The sequence below is a fragment of the Sphaeramia orbicularis genome, chromosome 14, assembly GCF_902148855.1.
Source record: "Sphaeramia orbicularis chromosome 14, fSphaOr1.1, whole genome shotgun sequence".
Lineage (NCBI taxonomy): Eukaryota > Metazoa > Chordata > Actinopteri > Kurtiformes > Apogonidae > Sphaeramia > Sphaeramia orbicularis.
Window position 1 is genome coordinate 26,745,304 of NC_043970.1, and position 19,172 is coordinate 26,764,475.

The 19,172-nt window shown below is 37.5% G+C and overlaps 1 protein-coding gene across 1 annotated transcript; it reads left to right on the forward strand.

Moving 5' to 3' along the window:
- The first annotated feature begins 1,970 nt into the window (after positions 1 to 1,970).
- On the forward strand, positions 1,971 to 15,349 carry gucy2d (guanylate cyclase 2D, retinal). Its single transcript, XM_030153967.1, has 19 exons — positions 1,971 to 2,400; positions 4,378 to 5,402; positions 5,504 to 5,805; positions 6,656 to 7,028; positions 7,123 to 7,207; positions 7,298 to 7,409; positions 7,507 to 7,626; positions 7,733 to 7,813; positions 7,987 to 8,163; positions 8,252 to 8,408; positions 8,511 to 8,660; positions 9,701 to 9,849; positions 9,934 to 10,097; positions 10,882 to 11,074; positions 11,262 to 11,436; positions 11,969 to 12,067; positions 12,634 to 12,728; positions 12,837 to 12,919; positions 13,069 to 15,349. The coding sequence occupies exons 2-19, from the start codon at positions 4,529 to 4,531 to the stop codon at positions 13,151 to 13,153; spliced, it is 3,474 nt and encodes a 1,157-aa protein (XP_030009827.1). The 5' UTR covers positions 1,971 to 2,400; positions 4,378 to 4,528; the 3' UTR covers positions 13,154 to 15,349.
- The last annotated feature ends 3,823 nt before the right edge of the window (positions 15,350 to 19,172 follow it).

A 19,172-nucleotide genomic window follows, 5' to 3' on the forward strand; every position in this document is an offset into this window, starting at 1 on the left:
ATCTGCACTATTTTGTTTTTTAAATCTAAGTGCTGATTGTAAATTTTTGGCCAGGCTGTGCATTTACTGACTGGTACATTTTATTTTATTTTATTCTTTTAAATTTATCAAGCCTATATTTAACCAGGAAGAAACTTTAAAATCCCTTTTGCAAGTGTGTCCTGACCAAGACAGAAGCAGCAGAAGTTACAGAAAACAGAAATCACAGCCACACATCCACACTAAAAATATACAGCCATTGGAAAAAAATTATTAGATCACCAACTAAAGGTAATTTTTTTTTTTTTTTTTGACAAATATGATGATAACAACAAAAATAGCTCATTAGAGTTCAATTTCAGAGCTGATATCTTATTATTTTCCATGTTTTCTTGATAATAACCAAATCACTTCAGTTCTTACATCAATAGCTATGGCATTGTACTGACAAAAACAGTGCTTTTAGGCATTCCATGTTTTCTTTTCTGTCTGTTTTAGTCACATGATACACACAGGAGTTAGTACTTGATTGCATAAACATTGTTTTTGATGACTTTGATGGGCTAATAATTTTTTCCACAACTGTGTATAAAACAAATAATGAAACTCATTTGTAAAACCATACATAAATCACTAAACTAAGATCATATAAAACATCATTGTTAATTTAAAAGGTACTAAAACTATACAACAATGTTCCTTATAAACATTTCAAAGCAGATTGCAACAAGTAGTTTACATAGATAATTGCTCCTTTCCTTTCCTTTCCTTTCCTTTCCTTTCCTTTCCTTTTTTCCTTTTTTTTTCTTTTTTTTTTTTTTTTTTACATTTTAATGGTAGCACTCACTTCACAGCTGTTAAGTGAAATGAGCAGCAGGGCTAAATAATTGCATTTACTGTCGCTAACTCCTTTAGTAAGACAGAGTACTGAAGAGCATGAGTGCATGTCTCTGAAGGATTTGAGTTGCAGCAGGAGGTTATATGAGGCTACAGACACAGGCTCCTTAATCACTGCTGTACCCTCAGCACTGAGTGCATTTTCATCATTTAACGCCGTTCTTTGTGTCTGTAGAGAGTGCTTATATTTTTATTCATGAAGGCAGTTAAAACATAGAGACATATTTGACTTTATTAATACTATAATCTTTCTGCAAGAAGACTTGTCTTGGGTTTTGTAGACACATTTACACATTTGCCTGAGGATAGTAAGATGCTTCAGGGTTTTTTTCATGCATCAAATACAGATGGATTTTAAACATTTCAAAAATGTGTAAAGGAACATTTACACCTGATGTGTAGTTTGAGGAACAGCTGGAGATTATATGACTATCCACAGATCTAATTGTAGAATCCAACCTGTCCATTTAGTGGAAAGGTTTTAAAAGATGTGTCAGGAGCAAAGGTTTTGTATTTTGTTTTTCATTGACATAGATACTTATGAACATTCAATAAAACCCATCACGCTTTAGGTTTGCCTTTCTGTGGATACCTAATCACAAAAATCCTAATAATCAGTTAAAAATCAATAAACAGTTGTAATAGTTGTTTAATCTAGTAAAAAAAAAACAAAAAAAAACAGCAAGATCTTCACATGCCTTCTTTCTGTTCCTTTAGTCTCAAAATTGGAGTATAAAATACTTTGATATAATTTTATTTCTCCAGACTAAGTGGTGTATCATCCCACTGTTTTTAAGGTAAGAGTTAAAAAGGCAAACCAGGACAAATTGCACAGTGTATAATGCCATTCAGTTATTTGACAGCAAAACTGATACACTTTGATTAAAATAAATAAATAAATAAATCCCTTTTTGACACTTCAGGGATTGTACATCGTCACATGCCAAGCAGTCTCCAGGTTTATCTGGAGTTCGGTAGAGGATACCCGGTGACAGTTGCTTCTACTTTCACCTTCTTTTCCCTTCTTTTCTGCCCTCCCCCTATACACACTAGCATGGATTAAAAGCTAAAGACGGCTGAGAAGTCAAAGCTTCCCTGTCCTTTCCACTCTTTCCTTTCTTTTTCCTGTTACCGCTCTCCACCTCTCCAACGAACTTTTTTTTTTTTTCAATCCAAACTGTGGATTAGGGTTGCACCTCTTCCCACGCACCACTCTCCCTTTCTCTGTGGTTTGGGGTTGGTCCCAGTCCAAAACAGAGACAGCAAGAGCCAGGACTGGAGGGCAGGAAATGTGGGGATTTTTATTTTACAGATTTCTCTTCCAGGACCTCAGATACAACAGGAGATAATTTGATGGGTTTTTTTTTACTATTTGGATTATCTATGGTATTTTTTTTCCCCAGTTAAACCCTAAATATAACAGTTCCTGCTGTATATTTCTGTGGACTTAATCCACCTGGATTTCAGATGGTGCTATTCAACTAAAGGCAACAACATGACATCGATGTAGAAGAACTGCTCCAGGTCAGAGTCTCTCTTTAAATCTGTTTTCCTCATTTGTTATTATTTGTCAGTTAATTAATGTATACCTTTATTATTAAAGTAGCATGTCCATTTTTATGTGAATTTTGAGTTGTCTGTTTAAGCATCAAGAAGTGTCTGATCCACCATCAGATTGGTGGTACACTTGATGAAAAGCAGTTTTGAAGGTTTTACATGATCTGACCTATTTATTTATCTATTCACATAAGAACAAGTTCAGAATATTCAAGTTAGCGCTCCTCTTAACCTATAAGCAGGTGCTAAGCCAATGTCAGTATTAGCCACTTTAGAAGGCCGGTAAGTCAACACTTGCTCACTGCAGTTCAGGTTAAAGGTATGTATGGTTCATCAGTCCGTGTGGTATTTTATGTTGTTCTAAACTTACTGTAAATTTTACTCTTGAACAAATAAAAACAACAGGTGAGTCACAGGATTATGAATACAACACAAACCTTTGCACAAACCCAAAACAAATCAAATCAAAACATGTCACTGGAACAAAGGGTTTAATAAGTAAATGTGATGAGAGTATACAAGTTTTAAAAAATGTTAAAAAGAAAAAAGGAATATGTGAATGCTGACTTTTTATGCAAGTTCAGTTGTTTGATTACAGATCACGCTATCCATTTTTTTTGGTATATATTTATATAGAAGTTTTTTTCCTTGGGCTTGAGATTTCACCTTCATACATAACACTACATACAATACTTTTATACCATTTGCTCCAGTTGCCGCTCCACCACTGGTGTGTTAGTCATGCTGTCAACATGGATATGTCTGACATGAGCAGCCATTTTGAAAAAGGACACAGAGTCAGCTGTTTGTTCAGATGGTGCAAAATAATGTGAAACGTATTCTTTCATGAATTCATGCTGTATATATTGCCAGGTTTTCATCAAAAACTGTTTTGTTTTTCAATATGAAATTAAAATGTCTACACTGTAAAAATCAAAATCTTACCAAGTGTATTTTTCTCATTTCTCATCAAAATATCTCATCACACTTAAAATAACACATAATCAATTGAAGAGTAACTTTTCAGTGAGATACAAGAACTTATTTTTAGACAATGGATCTTGAAAATCTTTTTTCAAGAAATCTTGCAAAGATCATTTTCACTTGTTCCATTGGCAGATTTTTTGCTTAATTCCAGATTTTTTTTGCTTAATTCAAGCAGAAAAAATCTGCCAATGAAACAAGTGAAAATTATCTTGGAAAGATTTCTTGAAATAAGGTTTTCAAGATCTACTGTCTAAAAATAAGTTCTTGTATCTCACTGAAAAGTTGCTCTTTAGGTGATTATGTCTTACTTTAAGTGTGATGAGATATTTTGACTAGAAATGAGAAAAATACACTTGGTAAGATTTAGATTTTTTACAGTGTAGGATTTGTAGCTAAAAACAAAACCTAGCAGATGGCTGCAGACATTGCAGCCAAAAACATACCACACTAGTTTTAGAGGACTTGCAGATCTCTAAATGTAGAAGTGAAGGACGTGTAAATACTCCATGTGTCTTGCCAAAGTTCTGTTGATCCAAGATATTCCAAGCACTACATGCAAATTAAGAGGCTAGTTTCATCAATCTGAGGACACACAGGGCTTACTCCTCCAGAAAAGGACACCTGAGAAGATATCAAGAGATTGACTGAGATCAGAAAGATATGCTCCATCTAAATTTAGACATCAAGACCAGATTTGGCTCCATGATTCTTAGATTTCTAAACTTCGTGTCCTGCTAATCAGCTTTCGAAAAGCCACGTGATTAATTGTAGATCCAAAGAATTGCAGTGTGACTCTACATGACCCCTGTGAGACAGGTGGAAGCTGATAAGATTGAACATCACACCCTGTTAAAAAAAACAAACAACTCCGATAAGATTGAAGCCCTGGTCAGGGCTCATGTCTGTACCTTTAAGATTATCTAATTCTCACTGTTCTTTTTTATTTCCTGGAAGCAGTGATGCCCGGGCTTGTGACGTAGTTGCTGGACACAACGCCTGCTGAGTGCCAAGGGACATCCCATCTGCAAAGACAGACCTATTCTGCTCCTTAGCACCAAAGACGCCCCACTCTCCTCCTCTGTGAGCCTCAGAAATACTGTGTGAGAAAATGGCCAGTCACAAAGATCCTCGTTTTCTGCACAACCTTTCCTTCCACCCTCGATGGCATCAGGGTGCAATCAAAATTAAACAAAAGAGACTTGTTAACACTGGCCGCAGCAAAAACCGGTGTGGGTGTAGTTTATTTCAATTACAATCATTGTCAACGTCGTTATCATCACCATTGTTATCATCTGAATCACATCTGCCATTGACCCCAGTGCAGTGCTCCAGGAGCTGGCGGGGGAAATGGTTCATTGTCTTCCTCCTAATGGTTTCCTTTCTGCCATCTCAAGCTTGGGCAACAACTTTCAAGGTGGCCCTGGTGGGACCCTGGACATGTGACCTCTTATACTCCAAAGCCCATCCTGACTTGGCAGCCCGCCTTGCAACTAGTCGCATTAACAAAGACCCCTACCTCAACAAAGGCTACTGGTATGACTACACGCTGATCAATGAGGACTGCAAAGCATCCCGTGCACTTGCTCGATTTGCTGAGCTGGATGGTTACGGTTCTGCTTTCCTGGGCCCGGCCAACCCAGGCTACTGCTCCTCAGCTGCTTTGTACACAAAAGAGTGGGATGTTGGGATTCTTTCCTGGGCATGTCTCAAACCTCACATGAAAGACAGCGGGATGTATCCCACCTTCCTTCGGCCGATACCACTCTCATCCCAGGTGCTTTTCACTGTGCTGAGGTACTTTAAGTGGGCCCACGTTTCCATAATCTCAGAGGAATCGGACATTTGGGAGGCTACGGGACATGAGCTGGCTTCATCATTGAGAGCCCTGGGCCTGCCTGTTCACCCTGTGGTCACCATGGAGAATGTCAAAGATGGAGCCAGGAAAGCTCTGACGGAAGTACGGGAGGCAGACCGGGTTAGAGGTGAGTCAGAGGAGAAATCAACTCATACCCAACAACATATTCATCACATTCATGGATCACGCTGACAATTAATTTTGTGTCTCCCCTGTCTGTTTGTTCAGTGGTCATCATGTGCATGCCTTCGGTCCTGATTGGTGGGGAATCTCAGTACCAACTCCTGACCACAGCCTTGGCCATGCGCATGATTGATCGTGGCTATGTTTTTATCCCATATGACACCCTCCTCTACGCTCTGCCCTACAATGGTGCATCGTACCACATGCTGGGCAATGACACCAAGCTGCGAAAAGCCTATGACGGGGTCCTCACCATCACCATGGACTCTGGTGAACGCAACTTCTATGAGGCCTTCAAAGACGCTCAGGACAGCTATGAAATCCGCTCTAGCACCCCACCAGAACAGGTGAGAATCGATTTCAAATCTAGAAATAACAAAGATTTTACATCACAACAGATTATACATTATCATGCATGTAACCTCATGGTGTGTATGAGTCTATACAAATTAGCAGTGATGGAATATTACCAGTAATTAGTGTCTTTAGGTACAGATTTTAGGGAATTTACTTGAGTATTTTAACTTTCTGCAACTTCATACTTTTACTTCACTACTTTTTAGAAGCAAATATTTATATTTTTTTCTTTTTTTTTTGTCTGACAGCTGTAGTTACTTTTCACATTGCATTTTTTCACACCCTTCTTATACAGTGAGAACCACATATCTCTGTGTTGAACAGAAGGATTTAATGTGCCTATGGGTTGAGAGAGTTCTCCCCTCTCAGGTGAAATAAACTCTAGAACCCCTTGAACCTCTTGAATTAACTGGAAAATACATTGGCAAAAGCTGAAAACAGGTCTGTCAGAGGTTCTCACAGAACAGTGACACTACAAACATATGATGATGTTGTGGAATATGACGCATTGCTGTTGATTAAGCTATCGACAGTGGAAAAAATAGATTAAAAAAATGAAACAAGATTTAAAAAAAAACGTGATAGGGTTGATCAAGTGAGCTCAGTCTTTTACAGTACAGTAACTACTTTATTTGCATACTCTGTTGATAATACTTAGATAATTTTACTTCAGTAACATGCTGAATTCAGAACATTTACTGGTGATGGAGTATTTTCACTGTCAATTAGTAGTAGTTTTGGTTAAGTAAAGGATTTGGACACTTCACCATTGGTGTAAATCACATATTTGCACATACAATAACACACTAAAATAAAGCATGTTTATATCTCATTTTATAGGTTTCTCCATTCTTCGGCACCATTTACAACATGATGTACTTCATAGCTATGGCTGTTGAACAGGCCCGTGCCAATGGAGGACGCTGGGTAACTGGTGAAATCCTCAGTAACAACGGGGGAGGTTTTGAGTTCAACGGTTTCAATCAGCCCTTGAGTGCGAGCAGATATGACGGAGGGATGCAGGCTCGTTACGTAGTGCTGGACTACAGCGGCATGGGTGGAACTCTCTACTCCACCCATGCTCTGGATGCTATACATACAGATGGACGGACGGGGGGCTTGAAGTACCTCGGACGTTCAATCCATTTTGCAGGCAGTACACCATATACAGACTCAAGCTGCTGGTTTAGTCCATACTTTGCCTGTTCTGGAGGTGACTGCACTAGGACTGCACTTATTACATAACATTGCATTCATCAGTGTATATGTGCATCCAATCTGACTTTGTGTTTTGTCTTTTTCAATAGGACTCGATACGGTTACTATCTTCTTTCTTTTGCTTCTGTTCATCGTATTGGCTGCAGGAGGAGTTTACTTCTTTAAGCACTACAAGTAAATAGAACATTAGGCCATAACACAGTATATGATTTGATGTATTGTTTTATATGGTTTAACAAAAAAACAAATTTTTCATCTGTTCAGGAGAATGGGCAGGATTGGATTCAGCTTTGGAACCAGTGGTAATGGTGGATCCTCAAAGGTGATCCTGACCCTGGATGATTTGGTGTTCATCAACACTCAGATCAGCAAACGGGTCAGTTATGTTTTTCTTAGTGTGTTTTGTGGTCTCTGTATATTAAAAATACATGAACTCTATTCTGATCCCTGTTCTTTGGTTTCTGTGTGGGCAGAAACTGAACGATGAAAGCATTCTGAGAAGTCAGCTGGATATGAAAACGCCTCATCACTCTGTGTCCGGTCGCAGCTACATGGCCTCCACGCCAGACAGCTCAAACGTTGCTGTCTTTGAGGTGAAACCAACAGGAATATTAGTCTGTCATCAACACACATAAACACTTTTATTTCTCAAGATTTGTCCAGTTTGCTCATTTTTTTGTGTGTGTTTGAACATGCCAGGGCGATTGGGTTTGGTTGAAGAAATGTCCCAGTGGTGCAGTTTCAAGTATCAACAGTGTCACAGAGGATATCTTTGTCAAAGTAAGGATATTTTTCAAGGATGGGGAAAAACATCATTGAATTAAATGTATTTAATGTGTCTTGGTTGCCTGGTGTCTTAAGAGTTTCAGATCAAAAACCAATAAATGTCTAAAAAAAATCAGTTCATTCCATCACTTCTCACAGCCTTGGTGATTTCATTGTCTTCCTTTCAGCTCAGAGACATGAGGCACGAGAATCTAAATCTGTTCTTGGGTCTGTTCTTTGACTCTGGGATCTTTGGGGTTGTGACCGAACACTGTAGTCGTGGCAGCCTAGAGGATTTGCTCAGCAATGAGGATGTGCGTCTTGACTGGATGTTCAAGTCATCCCTGTTAATGGATCTGATCCGGGTAAGACACACAAAATTATCTATTTTTACTGCCCATCTTTCCATGTTTTCTTGACTTTTCATCACAAGTGTCATGCAAATGCTTACAGGGAATGAAATACCTGCATCATCGAGGTATCATCCATGGCCGGCTCAAATCCAGAAACTGTGTGGTAGATGGGCGCTTTGTGTTGAAAGTGACTGATTATGGATTCAATGAAATTCTGAATTCCCAAAACATCGACACTGAGGGTGAAAAACCAGAGGGTGAGTTTGCATTTTTATTAAAACAACTAATTTTCTCAGAATTTCACTCATACACAGGAGTTTTTGTTTCTTTATTTTCATGTTTTTCATTTTTGGCCACAGATTTGCTTTGGACAGCTCCAGAACTGCTTCGAAGTTCTAGTATTAGAAAGAGGGGCACTTTCTATGGTGACGTCTACAGCTTCGCTATTGTGGTTCAAGAGGTCATCTCTCGCTCTGCACCTTACTGCATGCTCGATATGCCTCCCAAGGGTGAGTTATTCTCACCTTTACTAAATGTGGAAGGTATATTAGTGTTTTTATAGCAAGTTTATGCATGTCATTACACAACATACACTGCCTTGCCAAAAAAAAAAAAAAAAAAATCCCCACCTGGATCAAATTGTGCAAGAGTGGTTCATGGAGCACAAGACATCACCTTCACACATAGATTGTCCATCACAGAGTCAAGACTTGAATCATATTGAGAATCTAAGAAATGTGATGCATAAGATGTAACAATACAAAATATTTGTCAAAAATTAATACGACTGGCAGGGAGAGAATGCGTCCTATTATGAAAGCTAAATGAGTTCCACTGAAATATTGTGTGCATGAATGTGTTTCTGGTGAAGCAGTGTATACTTCACCTGAAACACATGGGCAGCTGTGGCTCAGTTGATAGAGCAGGTTGTCCGATGACCAAAGAGTCGGTGGTTCGAATCCTGGCTCTGACTGCCTATGTGATTAAGTGTCCTTGGGCAAGACAATGAACCCTAAATTACTCCCAGTTGGGTCAGCTGCCCACTGGTGTGAATGTGAGGAATTGTAAAGCACTTTAGGCACCATGAAGGTGTAGAAAATGTGCTATTTAAGTTCAGACCATTTACTTGTACACTGTTGGATTAAAATAGTTTTATCCCTTCTAATGAAAGGATTGTGACAATGTGCTTTATTCTTGATAGATAAACTGTATCTGGGACTTATATACACTTAATCATTGTACCTTTGTGTGGTCAAAGGTGATTATTGATTTGTATAAACAATAAAATAAAAAGAGGAATGTGTATGAAAACAAAATTATTCCAACTTTATGGGCAACAGTGTGTAATTGTATTACACACTGATATTACTTTCATCTCATTATTATCATTTATCACAGTTAAAGGCCGATTTCTCTTTTTTTATGCACAAAACTGTGGCTGCATAGGCAAAATTAATATGTTTGGCTGCTGTCCTCTTGAGCTTATTTCTCTGTTTGCATAATAATAATTCTCCATTCTTTTTCTTATTTCATGTCCGTGTCATGACAGAGATAATCGGTAAGATCAGAGATCCTCCTCCTCTGTGTCGGCCAACTGTATCTGTGGATGAGGCCCCACTGGATGTGATACAGGTGATGAAACAGGCCTGGAGCGAAGAGCCAGAGAAGAGGCCGAACTTTGAGGAGATCTTCAAACAGGTAGAAACCAGACTATTTCATATGTGTTTCTCTGAACTACAAAGTCGTACAGTGTATTAAGTTTCTGCACATTTACTTTCCTAGTTCAAAAACATCACGAAGGGAAAGAAGACCAACATTATTGACTCAATGCTGCGCATGTTGGAACAGTACTCATCTAATTTAGAGGATCTCATTAGAGAGAGGACAGAGGAGCTGGAGGTAGAGAGACAGAAGACTGACAATCTGGTGGCTCAGATGTTGCCCAAGTGAGTATCAACAAATAAATGTCCGACACATTTATATTAGAGCCACTTGATGAAATATGTTGGTGTGGTGTGTCTCCACAGGCCTGTAATGTGTCAACTTAATTACATTAAAATACAAGATTTAATTGATCAAATGAGTGACAGGAATTTTTTTTTCACTTCCTCAGGCAGGTCAAAGGTCAGGGTCAGTAACAGCTCAGCACCCCTGAAGTTGAATGGATTAGGAGTTCAGTTAAATCTTTTACTGTGATACAGCAGTAGTTTAAGCATGTTCAGGGTTACACTGAGTTATTGAAATTAGGATGGCAGGTCGGACAAACTATGTACAAGCACGCAGTCATGAAAAATGAAATTACTGTGAAAAAAACAGCATTCATCTTTCAGACAGTTAGATTTTCTTATTTCTTTTTCTTTTTGCATGTTTTGGACTGGGACCCTACAACATGGCTGTGTGTTTGTTGTTCTGTGTTAGCAATAATGTGTATAAAAATATGTATGTAATCAGACTTAATTTTTCCACACAAGCAAAATAGTGTGCAGATTTTCACATAACTGCATTTCTCCCAAGCATAGGACGATATACAGTACTAAGTTGATTTAAGTAAAGTTTACCAAAATCCACATGTATTTTCAGAGCATTCACTTGTTGAATCTCACGTAAACTTAAAAATCTGCTTAAAAAGCTGCTTTGTATTTATAAAATGACATTATTTTAGATTTATATTGACAATAAATATGAAGGGATGATTTATGCTTATGTGTGTGAACCCTCTTCCTCTTTCAGGTCTGTGGCCCAGGCGCTGAAAACTGGAAAACCTGTGAAGCCTGAGCATTTCAGTGAAGTCACGCTGTATTTCAGTGACATTGTAGGTTTTACGACCATCTCAGCTCTCAGCGAGCCCATCGAGGTGGTCGACTTACTCAATGACCTCTACACACTCTTTGATGCCATCATCGGATTGCATGATGTCTACAAGGTGAGTGGGATCATGCATTGCTCACCTCTTTTTATTACTACTGAGTGGTACCTTTAATTGATTTCTTTTCATTTTCTAGTTATGTAGTAGTGATGGTATTTTACATTTGTACTAAAACCTACACTGAACACATTTCTGTTTGTTTTAGTTGTAAAAATAAGTCTAATGGATACGCTTATGGTCTCAGGTGGAAACTATTGGAGATGCCTACATGGTGGCATCAGGAGTTCCTGCCAGGAACGGCAACCGTCATGCAGCAGAAATGGCCAACATGTCTCTAGACATCCTCCACTGCATCGGGACGTTCAAGATGAGGCACATGCCTGAATTAAGAGTCAGGATTCGTATTGGGCTGCATTCTGGTGAGTAACATGTTCATCCCTTTGGCACCGTAACATATTACTATCAAACATTGTCGTGACATCTTTGACCATAAATAGGTTTGGTACAAAAGTGTAATAAACCTTTATCTGTATGTCTATAAGTCGTTTCAAAGTAATGCTTAATACAGCTTCCCAAGCTGCTGAGGCACAGAGGTATTTTTACCTCCTTTATCCTCGTCTGGAACTTATTCCTAGGACAGTGAAATGTTATCCACTTAGAGTGGTGTCATCCAATTAACACACTGCACACTTTATTTCATACCAATTTCTTTTAATTTATATGGGATTTACTGAACACAGCACTGATGTGGCACATTATATGTTGATTTTTTTGTACTCTAATAAAACCAAACTAACATTATAAGAATGTTAAACAAAATCAGTGCACAGATTACTATTTGCATAAAGACCCAATTGTATGAAAATGACAAGCTATAAGGTTTGAATCCTCATATATTGCTTGTGTCTTCAACTTCTTTTTGTGTATTCCTGTGCATGCCATTATTTACAGGCCCAGTCGTAGCAGGAGTGGTGGGTCTGACGATGCCTCGGTACTGTCTGTTTGGCGACACAGTCAACACAGCATCTCGTATGGAGTCCACAGGGTTGCGTGAGTATCTGACATATCATCAGATACATCACATGAGAGCATTGTTACATTTCTTAAAAATTTAAAACCCATATATTATTTAAGAGGACAGGTGTAAGGCAGTTTGTGTGCATGCAGCTAGAGGCTAAACGCAGCTTAAGGCAAGCAGTACTTCCTAATCCTTTAAGACTCTCAGCAGAAGGCCAATTTGAAGTTTCTGTGTAGATGTCGTCACTGATACCTTTGCCCTAGCTGTCCTCTTTATGGAGTTCATTAAGTATGAGCAAAAGTATTGACTGTATAATTAAACTTGAAAAATTATTTTATTTGGAAAAAAAAATGTACGCGCAATAATTTGGTTACTTACATTTGGACTGTGTCGGCTTCAGTATTTAAGATGTTTAAATTATTAATCTATTAATCTATAGATGGAGGGATTATTTTCATGACAAGCAGCAAGAAATAATGGCTGCCAGTCTGCTTCCACCTAGTGGCTAACTGCAGAAATGACGCACAGTTTTTGTAATTTTTCAGACTAAAACCACTGCAGACATGCATAAATACTTTCTGTATGTTTTCTGATATAGCTTACAGAATCCATGTCAACCAAAGCACAGTTGATGTCCTGAATAGCTTGAAGCTAGGATACAAGATTCAAGTCAGAGGCCTCACAGAGTTAAAGGTAAACAAAAAATCAATTTCAGAAAAAAAAATCACACGCTCGTATGTTATACACACGGCATATGGCCTTGTAACACAACTTTAAAATGCAAATAATAATGTGTTCTAGGGAAAAGGCATTGAGAACACATATTGGTTGGTGGGGAGGGAGGACTTCAACAAACCTCTGCCTATTCCACCAGACCTTCAGGGGTAAGAGCATTATTCTCACGTCTCCATACACTTACATGTCTGCACTGAATTACACTGCATCATATATTACTGCATAATCTAAGCATGTTTAATATATGGGGGGTTTTGTGATCAGTGTAGTACATAAAAGCCAACATTTTGTGTTACAGGGGAAGCAACCACGGTATCGGTATTGATGAGATACCTGTGGACAGAAGACAAAAATTCCTGGACCGACAGAAGAAGATGGGCTAGCCTGATAGTTCTGACTTTTTTCAAGCACTTCCTAAGTATCTTTGTCCCTCACTGAATGAATACATAGAGAAACGCATGAATGTTAAGTGGAGAATGCATGTTTAAATGAAAAATTACATCCACAACTGTTTCAGCTGCACAGAAGGTTGAATCCTGTTCTGATCACAAAAATATTACGCACTCTAAAGTAATCTATTTGTTGGTTTTGTAGCTTATAACTATGAAGGTCAATATACAATAAGCCCCGGCTCTGAAATGTTTTTAAAGAAGCATTTTTAATGTTTAACTGAAAAATTTTGGGAACATGTTGCACAGTTAAAAGCACTCAGAGCTGACCGTGCATTACACTACTGTGACAGGTGATCCGGTATCATAATGCTGGCGAACTTGTTATTTCTACTATCATTTGTACATTGTAAAGATAATGGAGAGATTTAATACTGAACAGCCGAAGGGTTAAAGCTAATACTCCTGCACTTTTTTCTCTCAGGTATATTAGAGTCTATTTTGCTCTTGCTTTAGGAGCATTAGCCTTCTACAAATGTATTAAAACAGGATTAATACTTTTTCACAGTAATAAAAGCTGGAAAGTTCAGGACAGGTCGGTCAGGCTTGAGAGCTCAGGCAGAGAAAAGCCCTGGATTTTGCAGCTTTTCATTAATTGTTTTCACATTTGATGAACGAAGCCATATTCTCCTCAAACATTCAGTATGTGATCGTGCACGAGTACAGATTTAGGAATACAAATGTAAAATGAAACACAATGACTTCTCATCAACATATTGTGAAAAGGCAGTTGATTTGCTTGATGGTTCTGTTCACTTTAACCTGCCAGCTCCATTTTAGTGTATGTAAATGTTGTCTCAAGAAAAAATAACCTCAAAATTACAGTTTAAAATAGCTGTGTAAAAGAAAATGCTTGCACTATATACCCTGGGAAGCATTTTAGTAGAAACATATATAAAGCTGAAAATGTTTACTGGTAAATAAGTCTAAAAAGTCCCTTGGCCCACATGTCAGCAACTGAAAACACTATTAAAGCATGAGCCATTATAGTATATACTACATGTAGTCTATTGTGCCCTATTACTGAAGGACGCTGCAGACATTATTGAATGTACAGCAAACTGTGTGTCTACAGGGTCTTAATAGGGTAGCATTGGGAAAACCTCATTTCATGACATATACGGTATCTCCACTGCAATGCAGAATGTCTGAGCCAGCTGGCTGAGAAGATCATTTGCTTCAACAGATTGAGCCTTTTTGTATCTATTGACGTCTTGTAGTGGAAAATGCTGGGGTTTTTTCTTTGTGCTTTTGTTTGTTTAATATGAAGGACCCCAAACAACAGTATCTGAAGGTCCTCTGGAAACAAATCAAACCCCCTCTCTTCTCCAACCCCAAGGCCGCTAAGTTGCATTTAAAAAACTATGAGGAGAGCAGGGCATGCATATATATATAGAGAGAGAGAGAGAAAGAGAAAGAGAGGACAGAGTCTGCTCATTCATTTCTCTTTGGCCTGGGGGAAGCGTACTGTATATATTGTAAATTTGTACATAGTTTGTTTTTGTGTCCTGCAGGGATAGGGACTTCTTAGTGGAGTGTTTTCTGCTTGGGTTCCCTTTACCCCCCGACACAAAGGGAAATACCAACAAAAGACGGGAGTCTAATCGCAGTGAATTCAACAGGATTTTCCCCTCAACACTGTTCACTCACTCTGTTGCTGCCTGACTAATTGCAAGCCGCTGCTCTGATACCCAAGTAACCATAGGCAGACAATGTCAGCATGTGATTTGTGTCTGACAGGAGATGTTTTCGGGAAACACACTTTTGACCATTTCCAACATGAGCCGTCTTGTCACAATAGGTCAGGGTGTAGATGAAGAATGGCCATCCAACGTCTTGATTATCAGTTTGCTTGTGGTCTTTCACACCATTAAGTGTTTAGCACCAGCCCTGGCTCTTCATGCATGGTTAAACCCCTGATGAGGAGGAACTACAAGATTCTGAACTGACATCAAGAATGTGTATATCTGAAGAACAAAACTCTTATTTATTGCATAGGTAAGACCTACTTTTTCTAGACTTTTAATCAACTTGCCAAATAGATCACAATTCTCAAAATAAATGGACTGTGCTGTTCATTTTGAAAGTGTTCTCATTGTGGTTCTGTAAATAAATTATTGTTTTAGTGAAGGTTTTGTCCTCTTTTTGTTTATTGCCTTCCCCTCAGTTTATATGCAATATAAGCTATTTCCACAAATGGTGCCCTGAGAATATTCAGCCCAATAAATATTAAAATCAGAGGAGGTCAGTAAATCATAAAAAGCCTTACATTTTGAAGTAGCAGCTGTAAATTGCCTTGACATTAAATAAAAACAAAACAAAAAAAGGCATATGTTGACTTATCAGCATCACTAATATTTCACTCAAATAGGTGGAAAAGATGGTGAACCAAGTGAAGTTGGACCAACATTTTACCATAAATACCTGAAAGTTACCCTGTGTACTAACAATATTTTACTTAATTTTACTGACATGAAACAATCCAATAAAATAGAAGGATTACTGTACATAATGGAACTTCTCAGCAATATACTGTACATAAACAAACCTCTAAGTGTCCCCAAGTTAATACTGAAAGCAAATAATGATGGATCACGACTCAGGCTGAAACACAATGTTTGATGCTGCATTTAAACTGCAACAGTGCGATGGTTTTATAGATGTAGTATCAAACATAAATGTTTCTCACTGAATTAGAAATGTAAAGATAGTGACTACTAAATGCATGAGAATACAAGATTTTTGGTGTGATTTTGTAAAGTTATTCTAATATGACACTCTGATCATGATCATAAATCAAAATAAACATGAATCGGAATCGGCACAGAACAATTATCATTTCTTAGAAATTTTTCTCATAATCACTGACTGAAAAAAGAAACAAACCCTGAAACCGAAGGCTTATTTCTGCTTATCTTATTTCCATCCATTGAATTGTCTGGAATACCAACAATACCAAAGAAATATAATAAAATATATAAATAAGTCAACATTAAATTATAGTAATTATTTTCCATCAGAATTTTACATTTTAAGGCTTTTTTGATACTCAACACAGTGACACAATTTCATCTCACATTTCCTTTTTTTTTTCTTAACTCCAAAAAGAGAAACGTATCTATATTTTACATTTATTCTCATTTTGCATTTTTACAGAGACATACAAATGATCATTCTCTTAATTAAAAAAAAATCTGAATAAAGATAGGGTCAAGATGATATGCAGTTGTTTTAACTTCCAAAGACCCAGCTGTGAGATTGACAGCTTTACATTACAAAAAAAAAACAAAAAACCCATGTCCACTGCAAAGGAAATTCATTGAAAAAAAAAAAGTTGCATTATGCTTTTTTTCAGTCAAGGGAATTTTTTTCATGCAAAAAAGGAGATTAAATATACAATATCTATATCTATATTTTAATCTACTTTATAAAACTGGGATTAGTGTGTTAATAATAACCCGCTTTATTTATTATTCTGTTAGCTCTTTCTGGAGTTTATTTATAGAGTCTTTGTTTATTTAACACAGTTTGACATACATGACAAAATGAAGTGAACAGTGCAGACATGTCTTGCTCAATAAATTCCTTATTTTGTACAGATATAGATTTAGATCGTTTATGTTTAATGTATTCTTTATGTGGTATCTAACATGGCACTCTTTCATTTTCAAGTCCATCTATATTTAATTTCACTTCATAATTTGCCTTGAGATCCTCAAAAACCATTAATGTTGTTTTGTTTAGTCATATGAACAGAACATATTTGCAGTGACCAGGATCATTCCCCGTTGACATCAGCTCACTGAGGACAAGCAATTCTTATTTTTGCTACTTACAAGGTTTGCTATGAGGACAATTTGATCAGCTGGACAGGTTGCTATGGTGAATCTTCCTGGGATTTTGGTGCAAACACACACCTGAGATCAAAAGCCTTGACCATGAGAGACGTCACCCCTGAAGCTCATGTTCATGTTGTGCAGTTTGTTGCGTTGGACTTTAATATTTGATGCTTTTTTTCTGAGTCAGGATATAAATCAATATAAATACTTTAGCCTAAAGTGCAAAGTCAAGCAAGCACTAACCTTGTACACTCAGTCAATCCTGGAGCTTTTAACAATATAAGTAAACCTATTGACATTAGGAGAAAGTGTCATAGCACAAAACCAATATCTGAGAATAATTTACTTAAATTTCCAGTGAGATATTTCTTGACACAAATAATTTGGGTAAAGTCAAACAAAAAAGAAGCAACACATTAGACACTGATAAAATATTATGCTATAAATATTATTTCTAAACCTCATATTATATGAAATCTCCATACTAGCTTCACTGACTGGACTTTAAAGAACATTATAGCTGTTTTTTATATGATCAACTATAAATGGCTCCATAACATTCAACAATTCATTGTAGCTGCACTTGTTTTAGCTGCATAAGCTCTGACCTCTCAAACAGCAGGTTCTGCAGCTGTTTTCCTCCTCTCTTTTGTACAGTCAGTGGTGGTGGTGGTGATGTGGGGTGGGGTGGTGGTGGTGGGGGGGACCCACTGATAACTGCAGAACACATGACATGAGCTGCTTGTTCACCCACATGATTATAACACAGTTTTTTTTCTCGGCTGAACACCGTGTTCCTCTGCGCATCTCATCAGTCCTGAGCCCCCCCTGACATTTGACTGGCACCGGCTCGGAGGTGCCAGTCTGGGAGCAGAAGATCCGCCAAGGTACACGAAGAGAGGTAGAGAAAAAACAGGAAAATGCAGGATGGATTTCAGAATAAAAGCACACGAGGGTTTTCTTATTTTTTCTTATTAATCTCAACAATCAGTAATAATCAATAAGCATGCCATAGCCTCTGCAATTGATCAAACATGCATCTAGTTTTAATTAAAACACTTTTAGAATATTTTATTGTGGTAAAAATCATTTCAAAGCTGTGCAACTGGAAAGAGATTTGCTGATGAGGTTATTTTGTAATACAATTTTATAGACACTTTACACCATCATTTATTTGAATTTTAGCCTAAAAAACTTGCACATGCTTAATTTGGATGTAGCTGGTAGGTATTTGTTGTGATTTTTTATTCTGTGATAATTTGAAACAGATATTTGTTGCGAATTAGAAAAAAATATTATCAACTTGTAAATTGTCTTGAATCTGGTCTTTCTCTACAGGTTCCATTGTTTTCTATGGTGGACTGAGATCACAACACAGACACAGGTTGCTTTGTTCGTTCTGTTTGGTCTTATTCTTTCTTCTGTATTTTTATACATATATTTATCCTATAACATGTGAGAGCTATGGAGTGAGATTCCTTGTTTGTGTGCACAAATTGGGGCAGTAAAACTAATTCTGATTCTGATAATGTCATAAATTAAAGCTGATGTTTCTTCTCATGGTGTGTGGACACTGTAGAAAACCCCTGCTGCAGATGTACCTGGTGTCAGAGCTGGTTGTGCAGACTCTAAGGTGGTATCATAGAGAGGAACACTCTGAAATGTACTTAAGTTGTTGTGATTTTTGAATTTGTGACAATTTGCGGCAGACAGATGTTAACAAAAAAAATATTTGTCCAGAATCAGAAAACAGTACTATCAACTAATGAATTCTCTTCTTAAATGTATGTAGATCTGGTCTTTCTCTTCAGGCTCTATTGTTTTATGTGACAGACTAAACCCTGGTACATCTGATGTGTTGGACATGCTTGTGCAGACTCTACAGTGGTATCATGGGGAGGAATACTCTGAAATGTGCTTAAATATTTGTGATTTGTTCTAAAATTTGTGATAATTCGAGGCAGATGGATGCTGTTAATCAAAAAAAATATATATATATTTGTCCTGAATCAGAGAACAATGCTATCATCTAATTAATATTAAATGTATGTAGATCTGGTTTTTCTGATGTGTTGGACATGCTTGCACAGACTCTACAGTAGTATCATAGGGAG